General features: G+C 36.3%; 1 protein-coding gene across 1 annotated transcript; it reads right to left on the bottom strand.

Annotated features, from left to right (window-relative positions):
- Window positions 1-529: 529 nt before the first annotated feature.
- Window positions 530-20,607, bottom strand: LOC128235835 (coadhesin-like). The gene is made up of 12 exons (XM_052950629.1): window positions 20,544-20,607; window positions 18,156-18,380; window positions 15,613-15,810; window positions 9,458-9,634; window positions 8,805-8,981; window positions 8,152-8,328; window positions 6,543-6,722; window positions 5,581-5,760; window positions 4,782-4,961; window positions 3,812-4,017; window positions 3,098-3,251; window positions 530-1,456 (listed from the first exon to the last, which is right to left on the bottom strand). Exons 1-12 carry the CDS (start codon window positions 20,605-20,607, stop codon window positions 1,392-1,394), a joined length of 1,983 nt encoding a protein of 660 aa, XP_052806589.1. The 3' UTR covers window positions 530-1,391.
- Window positions 20,608-25,516: the final 4,909 nt, after the last annotated feature.

Raw genomic sequence — 25,516 nt, 5'->3', positions numbered from 1 at the left:
ATTGTGTTTTGTATCCAGTTCATCATTGTGATTTGTATCCATTACATTTTTGTGTTTATTCCCATTACCGCATTGTGTTTTGTGACCATATCCTCATTGTGTTTTGTATCCAATACCTCAAAATGTTTATATCTTTATATACATATTAACATAGTCTGAGTGCCGTTGGTGTCGTTGTCGTGCAGTAACGTTAGCCTTGGATATTACTCGTTCACCGTTCAAGATATTTAAATTTGACTTGGTACACTTACTGCCCAGAGATATTACAAACGTGTCCAAATATCTGACTAACGTAACTGACGAGTGATGCAACTATATCGACTCGACAAAAACAGCAAACGAGCTCTTGTTCCGTAAACATTGCGAAGTTCTAATGTTGCCGTCCATGTGTAACACATATTTTAACACGTCTTAGGTTTAACTATTAAATGTAGATAAAGTTACAGAAATAGCTACAACAAAAATACCCTTCGTACATTTCACATCTTGACCGTAAAGAGTTTGATTGAACAACGGGAAAACAATTTAATTTTCATACAATAGATTATGCGAGGGGTATATAGATATAGATTTGTCTTTCTTTGGCATGAATAATACATCAACAAACAAAAGCCATGTGCACACTTGAGAGAAGTAAATAAGACATTGTACAAATATCATAGCGGTAAATAAAACATGTGTACAATTATCATAGCGGTATATAAGACATGTGTACAATTATCATAGCGGTATATAAGACATGTGTACAATTATCATAGCGGTATATAAGACATGTGTACAATTATCATAGCGGTATATAAGACATGTGTACAATTATCATAGCGGTAAATAAGACATGTGTACAATTATCATAGCGGTATATAAGACATGTGTACAGTTATCATAGCGGTAAATGTAAGGCGTACACACTGGTGAACATTCACAAAATAATTGTGCAATGATAATCTTAAAAAGCGAAAATATTTTTTTTATTATCAGCAGAGTACACACAACGACATACGCCCTATCTGTTACTATATGACCCGTGTCCGCGAGACGCTTTTCCTATAGCATTATTAATGTTTTAAAACACGATCCAGTCCCATACCAGTCGGAACACCTCGTTTTTTTCCATCGAAAACAACAATGGATGTATATGGACGGTTAACATGCAGAAATCTTGTACACATTGAACAACGCTGCAAGTAGATCGCGTTATGATTTCAATAAATCAGTTGAATTTTACTCTAAGTTCACGTTAAAAAATACAAATATTTATTCCGTTTGTTTCATTCTATTGATGTACCGGCAAGTATCCGAGGTTGTTTTCGATGGGAAATGGCCGAGGTGTTCCGAATGGTCCCATACATCTCAAACATGTTCCAATCGGGTCATCTGAAAGCATCTTGTCCTCATATCCAACGCACCACCAGGATCACAAGTGTCAGGACTGCCACATGTACGGAGCTTGCAAAACCTATACAATCAAAAATATTATTACTAACACGAATAACGTTTAATTTGGTTCCTACCTAGTCTTAAAACAGTTTAAGCAAAGTTTTCTTTAAACTCGAGTCATCATTTTTTACAGACTTATAAAGAATATACACTAATAGAATTATTGAAATAAAAACGAATTAATTTATTGTTAACGTATCAACATGTTTCTTATTAGCAAGCTATCATCATAAAAACAGGGTTATAATGAACGTTTCTGGTCGAACAATTAAAAGACACAATATTACAGATAAACAAAACCCCATCATCGCCACTGGGGACTGCAAAATACCGTCAAGTTGAAATTTTGGTAAAAGGATTGCATCTTTAAAATACAAGCACATAAAATAGTTTGCACGTGAAGATGCAGATAACAGCATGATCTTTTAAAGGCTACGAAATATTTTCATACCTTTATTAAAAACTAAACGTTATTTACTTGTATGTTTACATCGGTTTTGACCCATGGGGAGGTATGTGAGAACCCCGTTGAAGTCACGTGATTCACCCTGTCACCCTGACTCAACTCTTTTAAAAATAGGAGGTACTGTGGTTCAACCGAAAAAAAGGTCCGGTCGATATCAGTAAAATACCGATTTCCTCGCACATTTCATAGATAGGTCTTTTGCCAGTATCCCGATAAGGCCCAAACAAAAAATGGTTTGATAAGGGTTACATCCTTTAAAAAAAAACAGGAAGGGTTTTTACTCTCTTTTCATATTAGGCTTTATATTAGAACGTTATATTAATCAGTCGGGAATGGTGTTTAAGTAATCTTCTGTATAAAGCTTTAAAGGTTTAAACTTCATATTATAAAAAATATAGTAATAATTGTTTTTCGTGTTTTGTGTTGTTGTTTTTTTACAAAAGACTATAAAAACGTTTGGGACGGCGCCTATTTCGTAGGTAACCCGAACCAAATATCTATATTTTTAAGCCTAATGACCGATAAAAGGCGGTTAACTTTTCTTAGCCTTTTACCAATCTAGATAATAATTATGTATTTATTCTATTTAAATTTCTTTCATTTATAAGCGAAGAAATCAACATCAATGATGATTGCTCACTATTATTGAATAGGGAACAAAACTAACTCTATTTTCTCTCTGAAGCGATCGTTATCGCAGATAAGTACCAGTTTTACTCGCCCGGAACTGTTTCGATGGGACAATTTTACCAGGCATTTAGATAATAAGAATGTATTTATTGTATTTAAATTTCTTTAATAAGAAGGTTGTCCGGTAAGCGCAGTGGTTAGCGCCATCGCTTCTCACCAAGGCGACCCGGGTTCGATTCCCGGCCTTGGCGCATGTGAGTTTGGTTAGTAGTCACCAAGCCGGACAAGTGGGTTTTTCTCCGGGTACTCCGGTTTCCCCTACATCACAAGACCACGCTCTCGCGCAACATCGTGCCAACGAGAGTAACTTAGTGTAAGTTATCAAAGCTTTCTTCACAATCGTTGTAAAATGTATAACGTTTAAACTAAATTTCTTTCATTTATAAGCTAAGAAATTAACTTCAATGACTATTGCTCACTATTATATGAAATAGAAGACAAAACTGGCAGGTAGACACATATCGTCTCCCTATCATATATCTAACTATTATAAATATTGAGAACCTGGAGCCGAGTTCCTACATGCCGTCCGACAGAGAGCCCACAAACCGTCTTCGTCACTTCCGTCCCAGCAATCCTCATCACAGTCACACCGGAAGCTCTCCTCGATACACGAGATTCCACCAGCCTGACACGTGAAAAATCCAGTTGGACAGGTCTGAAAGAAAATGACACAACATAATTTGATCATAATATGTAACATTCTTTAGTAGTAGTGGTAATAGAAGTAGTAGTAGTAGAAGTGGTAGTGGTAGTGGTAGTGGTAGTGGTGGTAGTGGTAGTGGTAGTGGTAGTAGTAGTAGTTGTAGAAGTAGTAGTTGTAGTAGTGGTAGTAGTGGTAGTGGTAGAAGTAGTAGTAGTAGTAGTAGTAGTAGTAGTAGTAGTAGTAGTAGTGGTAGTGGTAGTAGTAGTAGTAGTAGTAGTAGTAGTAGTAGTAGTAGTAGAAGTAGTAGGTAGTAGTAGTAGTAGTAGTAGTAGTAGTAGTAGTAGTAGTAGTAGTAGTAGGTAGTAGTAGTAGTAGTAGTAGTAGTAGTAGTAGTAGTAGTAGTAGTAGTAGTAGTAGCAGCGGCAGCAGCAGTAGATCAGAACGAAAAACATGTAAAAAGGCTGCGTCTGCATGCTATTCAAATATCCACGCAATAATCACATTTATGACTACTGACATTTTTGTATAATATTTAAACGCAATCCGAATTAACAGAAGCAATTTTAGCATACATTCATTGTGAAGCCGTTTATGAGTGAATCAACGTCGTAGCATGAGTCCTCGTTACATTGGTCAGTTATCATGGCGTCGCCAAAGCATTTGCTGCCTCCACTTTGAGGTGCGGGGCTGTCACAGTACCGCACACGGTAGTTGGTGCCACCACCGCATGTAACAGGGCAGTCGGACCAAGCTTGCCATTCACCCCAGTTTCCGTCAACTTAAATACAAGATAAATGTTTTCGTCATAATTCCATTTCCCTGAGGCGTTATTAAAAATTAGTCTTAATTGAATTTAAGGACGATGTAGCTAATCGGAGTACGTTGCATAAATCATTGCAATATACAGTTTATGAAGTCAATGATGTATGACTTTAAGATGGACTTAGATTGCATATTGAAAAACACCCTGACTAACCGTCGTTTAGATGGGATTCTACGAAAACACGACCACTAAACGACAGCTCCACCACTTATCGTTGTAGCAAAACGAAACGAGCTGTCGACACTTCCATGGTGCAGCTGTGGCTTCTGTTTACTTTCTACACACTTGAGTATGACCTATATTTTACACAGTACCACATTCTCCGATTTTCGAAATATGTCCATTTAATAAAAATATCAAATAAAATATGGCGCTGGCGTTTAGTGGATAACAGCCATGGTATTACTGGGATCTGTCCGCAAAATGTTTATTTCAGTTCATCAATACCATTCGCTGACATGAGAAAAAGGACGATAATCACCAAATATTACAATTATATCAAAGAAACTTCGATTGGCCGTTTGCGTTTAGGTTCAATGCTATACCCAACTCATTCAAAGTCCAGAATGGATAGTGCAAAGTGTAAATTTCAGATTAAAGAAAATAAACCATATGTCAGCTATAAAAACAGAAGGGATCAGCGCAAGACAACTGCAATTTCATATGAAACTAGCAGGGGTTGTGATTGTCTTAAATGAGCCCTCGATTTATATTATTACCTATACAAGATGCGTTGGCGGAACACGTCGTCGTATCAGAACTGCTTCCTATGACGTCACAGTTGGCGCCGTTGTACTGCGGACTTGGATTGGTGCAATCGCGGGTCCTGGTGACGGTTCCTTCACCACATGTCACTGCGCACGTGCTCCATTGAGCCCATGAGGTGTAACCGCCCGCGACTTAATTTTAAAAAAAGCATGCCACGGCAATTATATAAAAGCTTGTCAGTATGCCAGAAAGTCAGCGCAAACACCCAAACAGGGCCTTCAGGAACTACTGTTTTCAAATAATAAACACATTCGTCATATATGCATAGAAGAAAATTAGAAAGTTATAGAAAACAGTGTGTATGCCACGTGATAAATTGCATCATAAATGCTATGTCGGAAGGCAATATTTTTCTTCGGAAAAATACTTCAAACAAAGATAACTTCACTATTTCTTCACCATTTTAAATGAAACATAGCGCAGTCTACGCTGCTTACGCACTTTCAAAACATTATTTTGGAAACAGATTTGTCGAAGTGTTTGATGAAACTAATCACCTTTTCAAACTTCGTTAATAAAAAGAAGGCGGGGCTCTTTAAGCGCATAGACTGCCCTTTGTTTCATTCAAAATGGTGTAGTTAAAGAAAAGTCGCCTTTGATTTGAGTCTTTATTTTAAGCAAATTGTTGCCTTCCGACGTAGCATATATGTGAAGTAATTTATCACGTGGTATACACACACTGGAAAATATGCTTCCTGGATAATAAAAATAACGCGTTTAATCTTAATAATTTGGTTGTCGTTCTCTTACTCGGGCACATTGTGTCGACGGTGCATGATTCTGTCTGGGACCCAGCACCAAGACCCGAGCAGTCGGCGCCATTATACTGCGGTTCCGGGTTGGTGCAGGTGCGTAGTCGTGTCCTACTTCCGGTCTCACACGTCACGGAACACTCTGCCCATTCCGCCCAGGTACTGTAGCCACCGTCGACTGTAATATTTGAATAATGTTAACTATATAAAGAAACATAACCAATCGCAGTGTCCACTAGGTCGATACTAACATCATCGTATTGGTATTGCATTACTTTATAATTTGTTTGTAAAATTGAAAATTAGTCGCTTACATGTAAATGATTATCAAAATCTAATCATACCAAATATCTGTCATCAACCTGTATTTTTTGCATAAATTTAACTTACGGTTAATCAATTTCGTAGGCACAATGTTGTACGAAAGTATTGTCTTTGATCATGTGCTTTGTGGGAAACCGGAGTACCCGGTGAAAACCCACTTGTCTGGCTTCGTGACAACCAACCAAAGTCACATTCGGAACACCTCGGCCATTTTCCATCGAAAACAACCTCGGATGTATACGGACGGTTTACAATGACAGAAATCTTTGCATTTAACTACACTGCAAGTAAATTCAATTCAGAAGTAAAACTTAATGGCTTTGGGAATCTTAATTGTTAATGCAATAATTTACTTCACATGCAATTAATTTAAACCTTGTAATACAAACGACACGGCAAATCAATTCAACTAATTACCAATACTATTATTTCAAAATTAACGAACTACTTCTACTGATGTACCGACATCCATCCGTGTGTTTTTTCGATGGAAAATGGCCGAGGTGTTCCGAATGCCAAACTCATATACACAAGACCTGGATTCAAACTCGGCCAGCTTGATGAGAAGTTAACTTCAAAAGCACTTTGTACGCCGGGTAACAATTCTGTATCTAAAAGAAATCATGTACAACTAACTTGGACACATTGTATCCACCGTGCAGGACGTTGTCGCCGTGCTATTCCCTAACTGGCTGCAGTCATTTCCGCCATGTTGCGGTTCTGGTGAGTCACAGGCGCGCGTCCTTGTCTTAGTTCCGGCCTCACATGTGACACTACAGCCACCCCAATTCGCCCAGTTACCAAAAGCACCGTCGACTGTTAACATTCAGAAGAAAGTATTTTCATTAGTGACAATAATGCCAACTGGTATAATGTTTGTATCCAACACAAGAATGGTCACTGAATTCAACTTTATCGAATGTCTAAATGAAATTATACAAACTTCCCCTACAGAAGTGTTTCTCTCTTAACAGTACTGTTATCACTGCCACCATGTAAATCGCGTGATCATAGTAACTTAAAATATCACATCGGTAAAGATTGTAAAGATTTAATTTTAATATTTTATTTTTAATTTGTAACCTAAATGTACATCTAATAATTGTAATTTGCTAGCAGCTATCTAAAATGGGAGAAGAAAAATCTTTCTTTTGATAGCTGAAATCCAGCTATTCTTGCTCAATGAAACAGGAGATCTATTCTGCTTGTTAGAGGGAATCAAAATCTTTTTTTACTTGCACAGTGACTTCAATAGCGATATTGTTGAAACATGAACATGATTATACAACTGGTTCAAGTATATCGCTAAACTAAAAACGTCATAAATAAACTCAAATTTGTACCAAAATTTTTGTCTTAAAATCGCTGATTTTTTTTGCATTATATCGGTTGCAAATAATGTTAAATACCATGTTCTTACAATTGTTTTCAGTTACGATCTTAAAGAGACTTGCTCATGTTTTGGCACCAACAATTATTTTCCCGGTAATATATCTGAAATCACTAACAAAGTGATTAATTTACTCTTTAATACCGAAATTGCAGGATACATTACAATTAAATTATAAACAACCTGTTTGTAGTGGGGAGCGAATCCACGCTGGTAAAGTCAGGCAAAAATTAGAAAAACGATACTTTATCCACTCGCCCACAGGGACTTATACTAATATGATGGATATTTAAACCTTTATTTAAAACATTGGTAGCACCACGTATAATTCTTAATCAACCAATCACGCAACAGCCTTTTGTTGGATGGCATGCATTTGTAACGCATTTTAAAATTGTGGACTTCAAAGAAAATATTTTAGCATAAATCAATATGTATTGAAGGGTTCCAGCCGCCAGTATCTTAGTTTTATCATTCCTAATCCTTTGCCACACTTTCTTTTGTAATTAAAGGGGCATTTTACAAACCAAAAACGAGTCCCTTTAAACTGCTAAGTCATCTTATATGCTAAATATGGACAATTGCCAAGCACTTTTTTCGTTGTCAATTGTTTAAAAGCAAAGCCTTGTTGATTCCAGTCTGTTGCTAGTATTTTAATCTGTTACGTTGGACTAGTAATACCATTCATGGCTAAGCTTTTTTAAATGTCGGAACAGTTGACCCCGTCCGTGTTTTCGAAATAAGATGACTGCCTTGAAATGATAATCAATAAATGCGCAATATGGAACAAACAATATAACAATCCACGAACATTATGGAATCGTAACATACACGGATGTCAAATGAAAAACGTACTTGGGCAAGCCTGAGTATTACAATCCGCCGTTTCGGACGCAGCTCCTAAGGCCGAACAGTCAGCGCCACCGTTCTCAGGCTGCGGATTGGTACAAGTTCTCGTGCGTGTCTTTGTGCCGCCTCCACAGTCCTCCGTGCAGACCGAATATGAACCCCAGTCACTGTAGCCGCCATCGACTTTGGTCAAGATTATAGTTTAATATAGCAGTGGGTTCATAATCCCTCGGGTAGATATAAGACCACTTACTTATTTTTAATGTAACCACGATCGACTAGAATGTTGTTGCTTAAGAAAACAAACAAATGTTAGCATTAGTAAGAGGCTTTCGTTTCCGACAAGTAAGATGTTAGGTTGTCATAAATAAGGATTGAATGTTTAAGTATTGGTCGCAATTTTACAAGTATTATGTTAATTGTTTACATTTAATACTTTCATTTTTACACATTTTCTAGAGGTATAATTGTTGGATTAGTAATACCATGCATGGCTAAGCTTTTTTAAATGTCGAAACAGTTGACCCCGTCCGTGTTTTCGAAATAGGAGGACTGCCTTGAAATGATAATCAATAAATGCGCAATATGGAACAAACAATATAACAATCCACGAACATTATGAAATCGTAACAAATACGGATGTCAAATGAAAAACGTACTTGGGCAAGCCTGAGTATTACAATCCGCCGTTTCGGACGCAGCTCCTAAGGCCGAACAGTCAGCGCCACCGTTCTCAGGCTGCGGATTGGTACAAGTTCTCGTGCGTGTCTTTGTGCCGCCTCCACAGTCCTCCGTGCAGACCGAATATGAACCCCAGTCACTGTAGCCGCCATCGACTTTGGTCAAGATTATAGTTTAATATAGCATTGGGTTCATAATCCCTCGGGTAGATATAAGACCACTTACTTATTTTTAATGTAACCACGATCGACTAGAATGTTGTTGCTTAAGAAAACAAACAAATATTAGCATTAGTAAGAGGCTTTCGTTTCCGACAAGTAAGATGTTAGGTTGTCATAAATACGGATTGAATGTTTAAGTATTGGTCGCAATTTTACAAGTATTATGTTCATTGTTTACATTTAATACTTTCATTTTTACACATTTTCTAGAGGTATAATTGTTGGACTAGTAATACCATGCATGGCTAAGCTTTTTTAGATGTCGAAATAGTTGACCCCGTCCGTGTTTTCGAAATAAGATGACTGCCTTGAAATGATAATCAATAAATGCGCAATATGGAACAAACAATATAACAATCCACGAACATTATAGAATCGTAACATACACGGATGTCAAATGAAAAACGTACTTGGGCAAGCCTGAGTATTACAATCCGCCGTTTCGGACGCAGCTCCTAAGGCTGAGCAGTCAGCGCCACCGTTCTCAGGCTGCGGATTGGTACAAGTTCTCGTGCGTGTCTTTGTGCCGCCTCCACAGTCCTCCGTGCAGACCGAATATGAACCCCAGTCACTGTAGCCGCCATCGACTTTGGTCAAGATTATAGTTTAATATAGAAGTGGGTTCATAATCCCTCGGGTAGATATAAGACCACTTACTTATTTTTAATGTAACCACGATCGACTAGAATGTTGTTGCTTAAGAAAACAAACAAATGTAAGCATTAGTACAAGGCTTTCGTTTCCGACAAGTGAGATGTTCGGTTGTCATAAATAAGGATTGGATGTTTAAGTATTGGTCGCAATTTTACAAGTATTATGTTCATTGTTTACATTTAATACTTTCTTTTTTACACATTTTCTAGAGGTATAATTGTTCATCTAAATTTGCAATAGAAGTTTACTAGCTTAAATCTCATCCAACAACCTGAATATTCTTATTCCAAGTGTAGCCTGTCTGTGTTTGTACCTGGTGTGTCTCTAAATTCTATGTAAGGCTTAAGCCCTCGGCCTTAAAGCACGGTGTACACGTTAATAATTTGGCAAATTGTATTTTCCCTAAAATTTCCATAGGCCACACCAAATTGATATTTCTTTCCTCGGATTTACCGCTCCTATTTTTTTGAAAATGTAAAAAAAAAAAAAAAAATTTTTTGTGCGCCCGCACCTCCATTTTGATCGCCAAACATATTTTTTCAAGTAATAATTTATTAAAAGGCTAAATCTAATCAAGTATAATTTTTCTACGCTAGTTTTCGTGTTTTTTTAAGGGAAGTTACCGATGCGTAGTGTTTTTATACTGTATCTCGATCGGTTTAGCATGGGTTTCAATAAATTCAATCAAAATGGCGGCTTCCGGTATAAACAATGTGGCTAGAAGTTTGGAAATTAAATCTTATTTTTGACAATAAATATGTTTTGAGCATGCTTTAAGTCATTGTTGATCGTCTCATGCACTAAAGGATCATTATTTAAAGCAATCATTATGCAATAAAGCATGTGTATCTGAGTCAGGTAGCGATTATATTGCGTAATTAGTGACTCGTTTTGAATGGAAATCGGAATGATCAACTTAGTACTATTTTATTCAAGTCATAATACAAGGGACCAAAATTTTACCTCGTTACGAAGATGCTGAAGATGAAGCTCATTTTTGATCAAATTCTGACAAAACAACAGTTTTGAACAAATATCTTTTCACAAATAGCGATATAAACACTGGTCTGGATATACCTCAACATAAGTAAGCCTAAGTTTAGCACCTTATATTTTGTTTTTATTTGCAGCATAATCCGGGATTGTAATGCACTTGTCAATTGTAACCACTGCCCCGCCCACCCCTCGCCCTTGCTCCAGGGGTATACCGGGGACAGCAGAGGCAATGGGTTGTGTTTTTACCTTTCAGATGGCCCCGCAGTGAATGTGGTTTTGTCTTCATATTGAAAATAGTCGGGAATGGGCCTTACCTAGGTATTCGGGGTTGCGGGGCCATTTGGCAGGGTTTACCAGCAGTGTGTCCCTGCAGGTCGGGTATTTTACCCGGGTTTTGAGAGACCGGAAGTCAAAGTCCCCGCTATTCCGGACTTAGGGGGAGGGCATATACAATTGGCTGGTGCATAAAAACATCTAAATAACCAAAAAATGTACTCTGAAAAATACCCTTGTTCTTTTTGGTTTTAATAAGCACATGTCATTGCATTTCCTGTGATAATAAGAACAAAATTTAGTCTATGTTATATGGAGTCTGATGTTTGATGATGCCTGTGTAAGTGATTATTTTTTACAAATCCAAAATCAATCCTAAGTTATGTCTAAATACAGTTGCATATGATGTTAAACTGATTCAGGTAGATTTATTTAAGTCGTTTCAAAAAATTTACGAAAAGCAGGGTTATTTATTATTATGAATGATCGTAATATTAAAGTACGTTTTAATTATATAAGAAATTAGATTTATCCATATAATGTTTGTACTAAACACGGATGAATAAATAGTATGTATTCCGATATTTTCCCAATTTCCATTAGAGGTTCAGTTCAAGATGGCATTAAAATGGGTTTAAAGGCAATTATTTTGAACAATATTTCTTATTTATATTGAATATAAGGAAAAATATATTTTTTATGAAAACTGACAATATTTTTTTTTTTTTCGCTCGCTCGCTCCATTTTTTTTTGGCAAAAATCCGAGGAACTAAACATTAATTTGGTGTGGCCATAGTATTGTTTGAAATAATCAAATGATTAATCTCAGAGTACTTTGGTACTTTGGCTTATATTTCATTACTAATTTAGTGGAGCCAACGTGAGCGTTTATCCGACAAGGCGTTGAAGTTTTCATCCAAGGCCTTAATAGTTACTGTATAAAACGTCTCTTATATATATATATATATATATATATATATATATATATATATATATATATATATATATATATATATATATATATAATCTGCGCTTATGTTAAAGAATGATGTTAATCAATGTACCATAATCTTTGATTGAAGCACATAGATTATTGTGAAACAATCCGTGGTGAAGACCAATTATCTGTAAGTAAAAAAGTATTTTCTGTATATATTTGTATTGGTATATTCGATAGGAGGATCTGTTTTTATACACATGTTTATATCTATGATGAGATGTTTTAAATTCATGTATTTGTAATGGCATGATTCAAATATTTATGTCTGTGGTTTGATGGTTCAAACCATTGTGTTTGTTCTTTGATGATTCAAAATCATGTTTCTGTGATTTGATGATTTAAATAATTGAATCTGTGATTGGATGATTTAAATAAGTATTGTATCTGTGATTGGATTATTTAAACAAGTATTGTATGTGTGATTGGATGATTTAAACTAGTATTGTATCTGTAATTAGATGATTCAAATTAGTATTGTATCTGTGATTGGATGATTTAATAAGTAGTGTATCTGTGCTTGGATTATTTAAATATTTAAATAAGTATTGTATCAGTGATTGGATCATTAAAATTCACGGATCTATGATTGAATGATTCAAAATGATGTATTTGTTATGAGATTATTCAAATTCACGTATCTGTGATTGTATGACTCAAATTCATATTTCTGTGAGTTTAATCTTTAAATCGTTGTGTTTGTGATTGAATGGTTAAAGCTATCGTTTTTTGGGATTTGATGATTCATATTTACGGATCTTTGATTGATTGGATGATTCAAATTTATGTATCTGTGATTGGATGTTTTAAATTTGTGTATCTTTGATTGGATGATTCAATTTTAAACATAGTAAACTAACAGGAATGAATGTTAATGTTTTATTTACACTGCCCTGTGTTGTGTCGGTCTTTTCCCGTAGTGTCCGTTGCCCTCTACTTTCCCTTACGTTATGTTTCAACCATGATGAATAACGCCATGGCTCGCAGGTGAGTGTCCAACGATGCCTTACCAGATGTTAGAGTGTTTTCTATTTTCATATATTCTATATATATCATTGTCTAAATAGCATTTATGAATGTTGATTAACTTTGGTATATAGGTGAATATCTCTCGGTACGCAAATTATTTACCTTACTTTACAATTCAAAATGTGTCCATGTGTAACATGTTCTCATTCAAGGCTTTATTCGGCCAATATAGATTAATTGCTAGATTCTCATTCAATTTATTTTATAGTTCGGGGCGGGGGTTGACATTTCATTGATTTATTTTCAATAGATGACTGTTTAACCGTTAAATATGTGTTCATACTATTTTTAATTGCATTGGGAACCATATACATGTGTTTCTAGACGAACCACAAACACGATCGAAACATTTCTCCTTTTCACATGTGAATAATTACAACATTGAGCAGGTGCGGGTAAATGCTTAAATCCTATTGGATAAGACAACCCACGTGACATTCATTCATTTCTCCATGAAGCATTCGTGTATGCATATCAGCTTATTAATACTCATAACCGGGCTACTTTCTATTTACAACCTATGACGTCACGTCATAGTAGGAAGTTGTTTACATGTGTATTTCTTTCTTTAAAAATATTTGGGGTTAAAATAAAGCAACAATGAACAATAAACCTTTTAAAAATATTGATCTTGTATTATTTTTTATTATAAATGACAATAAATTGATTGCGGAGAACTGGAAGTTGAAAGTTAGTCTGCATAGGAAACATGGCAGATGATCTGTCAGATCTCGACTTGTTTAAAGATTTTTTTGGCATTTTTGAGTTGTTTGTGCCGGAATTGAGTGAGGAAACTGCTGCTGCTTCTGTGATTTCTTCAGAAATTGAAGAACTGATGAACATTTCATTTGATGATTTGCCTGAAGTTACAAATAAAGATGAAAGTGAAAATGAATGTTAAGATCCAGGTCAACAGCTTAATGAAAGTAATGACATGTCGACAATTCATGAATATAAACAACAGGGCAGTAGGTTTAATGGTAAAAATATTGTCTTAGGCAAGAATAATGGAAGATACATTTCAGAGTTTAAACAAGTCGCCTTTAAGTAAATATCTTACCTGAAAAGTGATGTTAATCCGCTTCGAAATGGGAAAAAATGAGGAGTCGGCAGCCATTACTGGTCTCATTGTTACTAAACTTAGCTCCACGTGTCTCTAAGACGATGATGTATTCATACGCCTGGGAAGGCTACAAACTACTTGGAATTATCGCGTGATGAATTGCGGTTCTTGGATAATAGCAAAATAAAAATGATCTTTTATTTTTTATAGTTGTAATTATAAGTATTGAACATTTTTTTTCTGCGTTTCATTGATGTATGATGTGTCGGGAAAATTACACCTAATTTGCATTAATACACGTGTGTAAATATTATACATCGACACCATAGGCATGAATAAACGCGGTTCCGGGACAGTTCCGGACCGATACACAAATACAGACCCTAGTTTTATTTATTTTATTTAAGTCAATAAAATTTTAGGGTCGGCGTAAAAAAGAGGGGTCGGGCTAGTTTGAAAATCTAGCAATTAATTTGTATTCACCTTAATATACTTAAACGTCGCTAATGCTGAGTTCGTCCGTTGAACGGTAGGCTCCAGTAATATTGAATATAATAAGGTGGAAAAAAAGCTGATGTTTGTTCAACTTCTTCTTATGAAGGATACCGTGTTGAATTTATGAGAAAGGTGCATCAAACACAGTATTTCTAACCCACGAGACCACAATTTATCACTGTTAATCTTTTAGCATTTACCAGTCATGAAATATTTGTTTATTTTCAGCTATTAAATACACGGATACAATTTTGTTATCAGTAATTACTATTTTCCATCAATGCATTATTTTGTAAGTAATTAAAGGTTTATTACTCAAAATTTATGTTTGTCATAAATGTGTATGCATTGATTTTAAATACGAGTGACACTTTCATGTTTTGATTTTATAAAAATGGGATATACTTTAACTTTCCATACAAGGCTATTGCATTACATGTAAAACTAGTAGTTTAACAGCAATTGCACGGACATATTAAAAGCTACAATAACTAGGGGTTTTTCCCGCAATATGCAAAAGTATATCATAACAGTGTGTGTATACCACGTGATAAATTACGTCATAAATGCAACGTCGGAAGGCACTATTTTGCTTAAAATGAAGAATTAAATCAAAGATAAATTTTCTTTTACTGCACCATTTTAAATAAAACAAAGGACAGTTTACGCTGTTTAAGAAGTCCCGTCTTCGTTTTATTCCCGAAGTTTGATAAGGTGATTAGTTTCATCAAACACTTCGACAAACCTGTTTCCATAATAATGTTTTGACAGTGCTCCATCAGACGGCCGTATTGTGAAAAGGTTTGTCGAAGTGTTTTAAGAAACTAAACTATTTTCAAACTGTGGTAAAATACCGAAGGCGAGGCTTCGAAAGCGGCGTAGACTGCGCTATGTTTCATTCAAAATGGTGAAGAAATGGTGAAGTTATCTTTGTTTAAAGTCTTCATTTGAAGCAAAATATTGCCTTTCGACGTCGCATTTATGAAGCAATTTATCACGTGGTATACACACACTGCATATTATGGGGACAATATAATATAATAAAACTATATAATCACCATAAGGGTTCACTTCTACTTCGCACAAATGGAACATCTCCGAAATCCCAATCAGCTGCAGTTGCAAGTAGCGTCCTACCATTGGCGGGTCAACGGTGAATGTGTGAGTGCTCCCAAAACCGCCATCTAGATATCCCGCCTCGTTCATAGACTGCATGGTTCTACCGATTGTTAGTCTAATATTCCTTGCCCGGCTAGCTACAAATATAATAGATAAGTTCGTAAAACAAACTATAAGACGCCGGGTAATCATTGGAGCAATAACATTTGGTTATGTGTTTAAAATACTCCAACGCGTCTTCCGTTATAGTGCCAATAAGTGGAATATGGATGTAAACAGTGAGTATGGTTTCTTATTTTTCATTTTTAGAGGTTTATACGAGTACATTAAAAAAAAATGGAGAACGTAGTTCCACATAGGAATAGCCATGAGTTGTTCTAAACGTAAAAGTTCTGAATAAAATTTAATATCTGATCGTCTAGAACTCGAATAACTTGCTAGACGTTAGTGTTGACAACGTAAAAATCTGGATTTTCATGAGAATTGTTCTCGTACCTTAGGTTTAAGCATTTTCTTTACATGTGTGTGGCTATTTATTGACAAAAGGTTGCCGCGTTACAAATCTTAGAACTTTATTTGTTACTCTTGCTGCACTACGCTCGATTTTCTGAACGCTGTGGTGCCAGTGAATAGGTTGTGGTGTTCATGAATAGTAACTTAGTAGGAAACGAATTTTGAAAAAAACTGTAGCAATTTCATTACATGAAAATTAACAATTAACTGATTTTTTTGATTTTTTTTAAACTTACTCGTATAAACCTCTAAAAAGGAAAAATAAGAAACCATACTCACTGTTAACATCCATATTTCACTCATTGGCACTATAACGGAAGACGCGTTGGAGTATTTTAAACACATAACCAAATGTTATGGCTCACATGATTACCCGGCGTGTATAATGTCGAGCCAGTAATTGTAAAACAGTTGTGTGAGGGGTTTCTTTGACATTGAATGTTATTCTTTGTACGTTGATGGCTTTATTTCACAGCGAAGTCAAGTCAAAGCTAACCAATATCTGACCTATGAGCGTGGCCTTGACATTAGACCTACAGACATACGTGTGAAACGCTATCTTCTTATTTTGACCATCACAACAAAGGTATTTTAACCCCTCAAATAGTTGGCCTAGTAACAGTTCCAATAAATCAAAATGATAGTAATTGTGCCAGTGACCCTTGGGTGTGGCCTTGACCTTTGCCCTACAAACATGGGTGATGCACGTAGCACACCGTAGTCTGATGTTGAACAGTTGTATAGATTATTTTGAAATCCCAAATACATGTCCAAGATACAGCCCAGACAAGATAAAAAGCAAATGAATTTTAACCACCGAACCTTAGTTTAAACACATGGAAATTAGGAAGAAGTACAATTGTCAAAATAAATTAAATACAAATACGAATTTGATCGGACCTTTAAGTGTGACTACACCAATCCCAGGATATAAGTTTGTCTTGTCTCAATAATATTCCTGTAATTAATATACAAATACGTATACACATATCATAGCATGTCATATGTATTCATATATCACGCCTCCAACATAAATAATGCAACGCCATTGGTCCTGGACTGGTCACGCGGTGACCTCATATTTCTCAATATTCGGTCACCAATTTTATATCGTACCAAAATAGCGTCTATTTTCCGATTCCGATGAATATTTCGATGAATAAATAAAACATTTAAACATGTTTACAGGTTGTCGAAGTGCTATATACGTTGCGGTGTAGTAGGTGACCCGATATGGGATATACGGAACGCAGGAAACCATATTCGTGTTGGAGCTATGGTTTCCTTTGCCCTGTATATCCCCATATCGGGTCACCCACTAACCCCGTAACTTATAGTATTCATGTACCATGGCTGGAGAGTGTTTCCTTAGTGATCGTCTACAAAATCACTCCCATGTAGTAACGATACCATGGAGACAAATTCTAACAGTTCAAAAAGGCAGCGTTGGGGTAAGTTTACGGAGCCATTCTCTTATACACACCCGAGTTATGCACGGAACATACAAAAAATACATCGATACCAAACCTCATGATTAAAATTCTACAACTGGCGCATTGCTGCTCTCTTATTGCAATAACTCGAATAGTAAGTACATGGCTGGTATTCAATATTCAACTTAAGTTAAATTATGGTCATACATGATTCACTTTATTCATAATAACAAGTAATCCGACTAGCTACATCGTTCTAAGATCCATTTAAAATCAATATTGAAAACAAGCCGATAACTATTACATTTAATATTTTCTCAATGGCTGCGCTCTTAGTAGGTGACTATGGCTAATTTCTCTAAACAAATTATTGATACAAGGGGTTTAAATTTGTTTAACATTGTAAATGAACAATTATTTGAACCCCTTTTAACAAAACAAATTTAGGTTGTTAAAATGATGTTTTAGTAGTTAAAATCACAACCCGAAACACTCTAATGCCATTATAAAAGTTATACTGGTCCCAAATTACTCACTACAGCAATCCAGCCTGTTATACAAAACAACAGTGTTGATGGTAAAGTCTGCCTGAAGGTCCACCCTCCACCACGGTTGGTAGTTCTTTAAGGTGTGAAAACACGTATCCGATCTAATTGATTGTGTCCCGGCAGTCCCATCAACTCCAACTGGAGCGAACCATTTGTCTTTCTCATAGTTGCTGCTTTGAGAGGCAGGTTTGCCGATAGCAATGTGTGATGCACCTGCGGACAAAAGAAACGGTTTTTTACTTACATTATGTACCTGCTTTTTGCTCAAAAATAGGCACGCAGCATTAAATGTGAAATTAGACATACATAACCGTCTCTGAAGCCCAGTGTCGTCCGCCCAATGAGCTAGAGTTTCGAGTCTCATACTGGGTGTTTTCTAACATGGCCGATTGCTGACCCAGCAGCTAGTTAAATAAATGGGTACCGATTGCCTGACAGCTTTGCGCCCGGCAAATAGGAGTGGAATCGAAAGTAAAACAAACATAAAGTCGTCTCATAATTCCAGGGGTGATGTGATTTCAACGCATTTACCTACGGGGGTAAATTTCGTCTCGGGTGCAAATTTGCCCAACATCTAGAGGTTGGGTATATTTGCCCTAGGTCTAGGGGTTTGGTAATTTTGCCCCAGGTCTGGAGATTTGGTATATTTGCCCCAGGTCTAGAGGTTGGGTACGGTATATTTGCTCCAGGTCTGAAGGTTTGGTTTTACTGCCCCAGGTGTGGAGGTCGAGTTAATTTGCCCCATGTGTGGAGGTCGAGTTAATTTGCCCCAGGTCTGGAGGTTTGGTGTATTTGCCCCAGGTCTGGAGGTTTGGTATATTTGCCCCAGGTCTACAGCTTTGTTATATTTGCCAAAGGTCTGGAGGTTGGGTATAGTTGCCCCAGGTCTGGAGGTTTGGTATATTTGCCCAAGGTCTGGAAGTTGCTTATATTTGCCCCAGGTCGGGAAGTTTTGTATATTTGCCCTAGGTCTGGAAGTTGGTCATATTTGCCCCGGGTGTGGAGGTCTGGTATACTAGTATTTGCCCCCGGTCTGGAGGTTTGGTATATTTGCCCCAGGTCTAGAGGTTGGGTAAATTTGCTCCAGGACTAGAGTTTGGGTAAACATTGCCCCGGTCTGGAGGTTTGGTATATTTGCCCCAGGTCTGGAGGTTGGTTATATTTGCCCTAGATCTGGATGTTTGATATATTTTCCCCAGGTATAGAAGTTCGGTAAATTTTCCCCAATTCTGGAGGTTCTGTATATTTTCCCCAGGACTGGAGGTTCGGTATATTTGCCCAAAGTCTGGAGGTTTGGTTACATTTTCCCCAGGTTTGGAATATTTGTCTCATGTATGGAGGTTGGTTATCTTTACCCCAGGTCAGAAGGTTGATTATATTTGCCCCAGGTCTGGAGGTTTGGTATAGTTGCCCAAAGTCTAGAGGTTGGATATATTTGCCTCAGGTCTGGAGGTTTGGTATATTTGCCTCAGGTCTGGAGGTTGGTTATATTTGCCCAAGATCTGGAGGTTGGGTATATTTGCCCCAGGTCTGGAGGTTGGTTATATTTGCCTCAGGTCTGGAGGTTGGGTATATTTGCCCCAGGTCTGGAGGTTGGTTATATTTGCCCAAGATCTGGAGGTTGGGTATATTTGCCCCAGGTCTGGAGGTTGGTTATATTTGCCCAAGATCTGGAGGTTGGGTATATTTGCCCCAGGTCTGGAGGTTGGTTATATTTGCCCCAGGTCTTGAGGTTGGATATATTTGCCTCAGGTCTGGAGGTTTGGTATATTTGCCCCAGGTCTGGAGGTTGGTTATATTTGCCCAAGATCTGGAGGTTGGGTATATTTGCCCCAGATCTGGAGGTTGGGTATATTTGCCCCAGATCTGGAGGTTTGGTTAATTTGCCCCAGGTCTGGAGGTTTGGTATATTTGCCCATGGTGTGAAGGTTTAGTATATTTGCCCCAGGTCTGGAAATTGGTTATATTTACCCCAGGTCTGGAGGTTTGGTATATTTGCCCAATGACTGGAGGTTGGGTATATTTGCCCCAGGCCTGGAGGTTGGGTATATTTGCTCCGGGTCTGGAGGTTGTGTATATTTGCCCCGGGTCTGGAGGTTGTGTATATTTGCCCCAGGTCTGAAGGTTGAGTATATTTTCCCCAGACCTGCTAATAATGATTTTCTAAATGATGGCAAATTTTGATACCGAAACTGTTCACATTTATTTACAAATGATAACTTAGTAGCCTTATGAAGTTCGTAAACAATTCAAGAAATCTCAATTGGTATTTACACATCTGGGGCCGGTTGCTCAAAACCTCAGCTAAATTTAACTTTTAGTATAGGTTTGTTATAAAAAATAATATCGTAACTACATACACACAAGAAACCCAACCTTTTACTGCAGGACTTAGAAGAGCTGCCAGCACGGCGACAAGAACGGTAACTGCTGTCCGCATCCTTGGTTACTTGGATGGCGACAACCTGTTCAAAACATGACGGTTATTAACGTTTGGATTATGATAAGATTGCTATGCCACAAACAATGTGATGTTTTGTTCGTTGTAATTTGGTAGATTTTTTTAACCGATTGGATTTTTTTTTAATTCAGTTCCGTTTAAAACAGGAGCGGGCGAATTTGAAACTGTTGATTTTTTTACGTAATGATTTGATTGTTTTAAAAGCATTTTCTCCATAAAATAGGTGCGGTCAATCTGACAAACAACATATAATCGCTGATGAATGAAACACGAGAACAAAAACCGCTATAAATATGTGAATTAGTCAACTTTTACCAAATATAAAACGGCCAATATGAACCTGTATACTAGGACAAACTATGGAAGCAAGTAATTGCCAAAAAGTTTTAAACAAGTCATTTGGTTACTTAGACAAAAAGCGGTTGCTATGGAAAATAGTAGTAGCTAAGAAATATGATGGTTCATGGGACAGCAATCCATTGTCGAGGTAATTATTGGTTTCTAAAAAAGATTATGGTTTCTAATGAAGCTGATGGTTGCTAAGGAGCTCCATAGTTGTTCAGGGAAGAAAGTTAGGGTAAAAAAGGCATAGGTCACTTAGAAAAAAGGAGGTTGCAGTATGCAGTTGCTATGTATGTCGATTGTTGCTAAGGAAAGTCATGGTTGATATGTAAATAATTATAAGGTAATTTGATGAAAGTCATTGTCCTTATGTAGTCTATGTTCATAGTATCTCCCAGGGCAGAGCCATCATCGACCATAGGATTATGATTTTAACAGATTTAAAAGAGAACCACTTTGCATGCTACATGCCAAATAATTCAACTTTAATCCTTGCAGTTTTGAGGAAAACTATTTTTAAATAACTATCTTATTAAAATCTACATAAACTAGCCCCGCCTCATGGCAGCCATGTTATTAACAAGGGAAATTGAAGGAATTTGGTAAAGTGTCGCACAAGGATTTTTTCTGTGTTTTTTTAGTATCATGTCCGCGGTGTCTGATTATAAGTTTTCCATTTCCATATTTGCTCTCTTTTGACTTATTCACAATTGATTCTAAGGTAAGCGATATAAAACGATCGTCTTCAAATTGTCTTCGTTAAATATACCGTCTAATGCCACATTGAATATTTGATTCATTCACCGGATTGACCGCACCTATCTTATTAAGAAAATATTATTTTTAAAGGTTTCGCTATTTTTAATCCATCGCTTATATTTTCTTTCAAAAATTGAAACATATTTAAACATCGCATTTTTGTCAACTTATGTTAAATTAAATTAAATTAAAATATATCATTAGTTTGTTTTGTCAGATGGACGACGACGGAGAGTGATCCATGACAATAGCTCACCCTTCAGCACGAAGTGCTTAGGTGAGCTAAAAAAGGACAAAATTGGAAATTGATGTCCACATGCTGTGGACATCGGCAACCGATCAAAAATATACCTAATTTTTAGATATGCATTATTTATAAAAAAAATCGTATTATACAGTACATTTAAAAAGAAAAAACGGCAACAAATACATATGAACAAAGAAATTGTATTCATAATCTTATTGAAATCGTTTTAGTAACACAATGATAAAATAGCGAAAAAAAATTGTCGAAAACTGACATAAACTTGGCATCAATGTGTACAATGCATTGAAACTTACTAACTGAAGTACCACAGTTTTTTACAATTTATTTAAGTTTAGCAGTTTTTTCGTATTTGTCCATAAATAAAAGATTACTGGGTAAGTCTACCAGGTAGAATTCATTCCTTATGCGTGATTGGCTAGTCGGTGTTATCACGTGATATTACCGAGGTAGGTGTATAGCTTAATTATGTCACCCAATTAGAGTAAGCCGTCGTAGCTCAGTGGATACGACGCTGGACTGCAATTTTGGCGACACGGGTTCGAACCCAGTCTCCGACACATTTTTTGTTTACATTTTGGTACCTTTTTTTACAATTATGATATCAAAGCGTAACACATTCTATTAGATAATTGTCCTGAGATTCGTTACCAAAAAAAAAACTTTTTTTGATGCCAATCTGGTGTACAGTCCCTTTAACCACCATCCAAACATACAAGAACACATTAATTTCATCTGCCATTTGAATTGTGTTAATTTCTAAGTTTCAAAATATGAAAATTTATAACGAAAACGAGATATTTAACACAATATTGATGTAACTGTAGTATGACTCAAAGAATTGCTTTGATTATTGTTTTGGTGCTGGCATTTGTTTTTAAATTGAACGTTGAATGAATAAATAAAGAAATAAAACAAATACTAATAAAAGAAATGAATACATGAAGAAATAAATCAAGCAAAACTGAATAAAAAATAAAAAAATATGAATAAATAAATAATAAATAGATAGATAAATAAATAAATAAATAAATAAATAAATAAATAAATATAAATGAATGAATGAATTAATGAAAGAACGAACGAACGAACGAACGAACGAACGGACGGACGGACAGACGAATGCTTGAATGAATAAATGAATGAATGAATGAATGAATGAATGAATGAATGAATGAATGAATGAATGAATGAATGAATGAATGAATGAATGAATGAATGAATGAATGAATTAATTAATTAATGAATGAATGAATGAATAGATGGATGGATGGATGGATGGATGGATGGATGGATGGATGGATGGATGGATGGATGAATGAATGAATGAATGAATGAATGAATGAAAATAAAAAATACATGGAAAATTGGTCGAAAATATTCACCTACCTTACTCCCTTTCTAAATCAAAATTAATGGCTTACCCTGTCTTACATACAAAAGCAGGTTTTGAATTCTCGTTGGCGCATAACCAGGTTTTCTTATGTAAGATTGTTAAATTAGTTCATAGTTCATAATACTTAAAGATTAAAGCTTACTATTATTTATACATAATTACTAATAATACCGCCTTTGTCGTTGACCTTATTAGAACAATTAAAATACATGGTTCACACCTTGGGTGGACGTTCATTTGATCCAGTGAGAGTAGCTGCCCTGAGGGTAGCTAAGGCTAACTAAAGCCGTTTGAGGGTTACGTTTGCGTATTTGTTTCCGCTGGCAGTGCATACGCAGCGATGGAACAGGGATATAGCACACAAAGGGTTAGCTAATGAGAGATTGAAAGCGTTTACTCTCGACAGATTGATAGGCAAAGTGCACAGACAGAATGTTACCATGGTAAGAGCTAACCTAGTTCTTCAACGTGCGCCATATTATTTGACTGCAAATACAATCACCAAGTGTAAAGACTGATTCTATTAAAGAATAACTCTGCTGTGATACTGCCATAGTCCATTGTTCATATGTAAGCTAGATTTTCATTGTTTTGGCTGTTATGCGGTTTTGGTGTTTGCATTTTTGTGTGGGCCAAATACAATCGAAGACTTTTCAAATGTTGTGTTTATTAGTTATACGTAGATCGCTATTGACGAATACACCAACATAAAGTTCCAGTCAGTCTATTTTTTCACCAAGGCGTTCTTGTTAAACTAATGTCAGTAGTAAACGGTAGCATATACTTTGTGTTTACGTTTTGTGGGAGCAAATGACCGTCGGGGCTGTTTCAATTTTCCTTTTCGTTACTTTTGTCTGCACATATTTGTGGGCCAATGACACTCGAAGATTTACAATATTTTTTGTAGCTCCATATCATGTAAAGCAGTTCTGACGGTGAATACAATTTTCTTTCGTAAAGAGTATTTTCTTGTTCATGATTTGGTACAGACGTATATCACGCATCCAACATAAATGACGCAACGCCATTGGTCTAGAGCTGGTCACGCGGTGACACAATATTTTTCGGGTCACTAATCTTTAAATCGTACCAAAATGGCGTTTTTTTTCCTATTCCGGTGAAAAAAATGAAAAAAACCCATAATTGTACTAGAACGTGGTAGTTTAAAAAGGAAATGTAATCTTTACAACGATCATGTTTTATAAATTTACTTTGCTGTGACCTATTTTGAGATTTGACGTCTCTTGTTTAATGTTAACATCCTCTTGTCGTCGGCAGTTAGAGTGCCATTAACATTATTTGGTTAGTAGAAAATATTGTGATAGTATTGGCTTCTTGATCAATGTAAACAGGTTGTCGACGTGATATATTCGTTACGGGCTTAGTAGGTGACCCGATATGGGATGTACAGAGCGCAGGAAACCATATTCGGGTCCGAACTTCCCTCTCACCCGATATGCGTTCCTTTGCCCCGTATATCCCATATCGAGTCACCTACCAACCCCGTTACTTATATTTGTTTTCCATAGTTCACTGTTCCCTCTTCGCATGCGCGAGGTAACTATGATTGACAAGAAAGGGAGCCGATGTCTGAAGGAAGTTGAAGCTTACGTCATGAAACGTATGAAATCAGCTATCGGATCGTATTGACCACTACTAAGTACACATTTAAATTGTTCATCTACCTGACACTATTCAAATAAAATTTAATTATTTACGTTAGATTTTCCACTTCTTTTATTATTTTCTTTCTAAAATGCAACCAAGAAATCCATCACACGACACCATATATAACGCCTGGGCGATTTAACGTTCACGCTAAAATTTCACGTGACTACATGCACATAGAGGGTGGAGCTAGTGAGCATATATGCGTATAGCGATTCTGAGGAATGCACCATCAAAAAAACCCAAATAAGTTAGTGTCCAATTTTAACGATCTACTTATACATAAAAGTTCATTTTTGCGATCTACAAAAAAAAGAGGCGAACGCAGCGTGGCCTTAGGCCATTGAGGATAACATTCAATATAAACACATACATGTATTTATGATACGGAGAAGTCACAATATGTTTGTTAAAAATTGCTCATAAAAGAAATAGTAAGTTGTGATACATTAGAAATA

This window comes from Mya arenaria, chromosome 5 (assembly GCF_026914265.1).
Source record: "Mya arenaria isolate MELC-2E11 chromosome 5, ASM2691426v1".
In the NCBI taxonomy this organism is placed as follows: Eukaryota; Metazoa; Mollusca; class Bivalvia; order Myida; family Myidae; genus Mya; species Mya arenaria.
The sequence above is the reverse complement of the archived record's forward strand: the minus strand, read 5'-3'. Positions and strand labels throughout refer to the sequence as shown.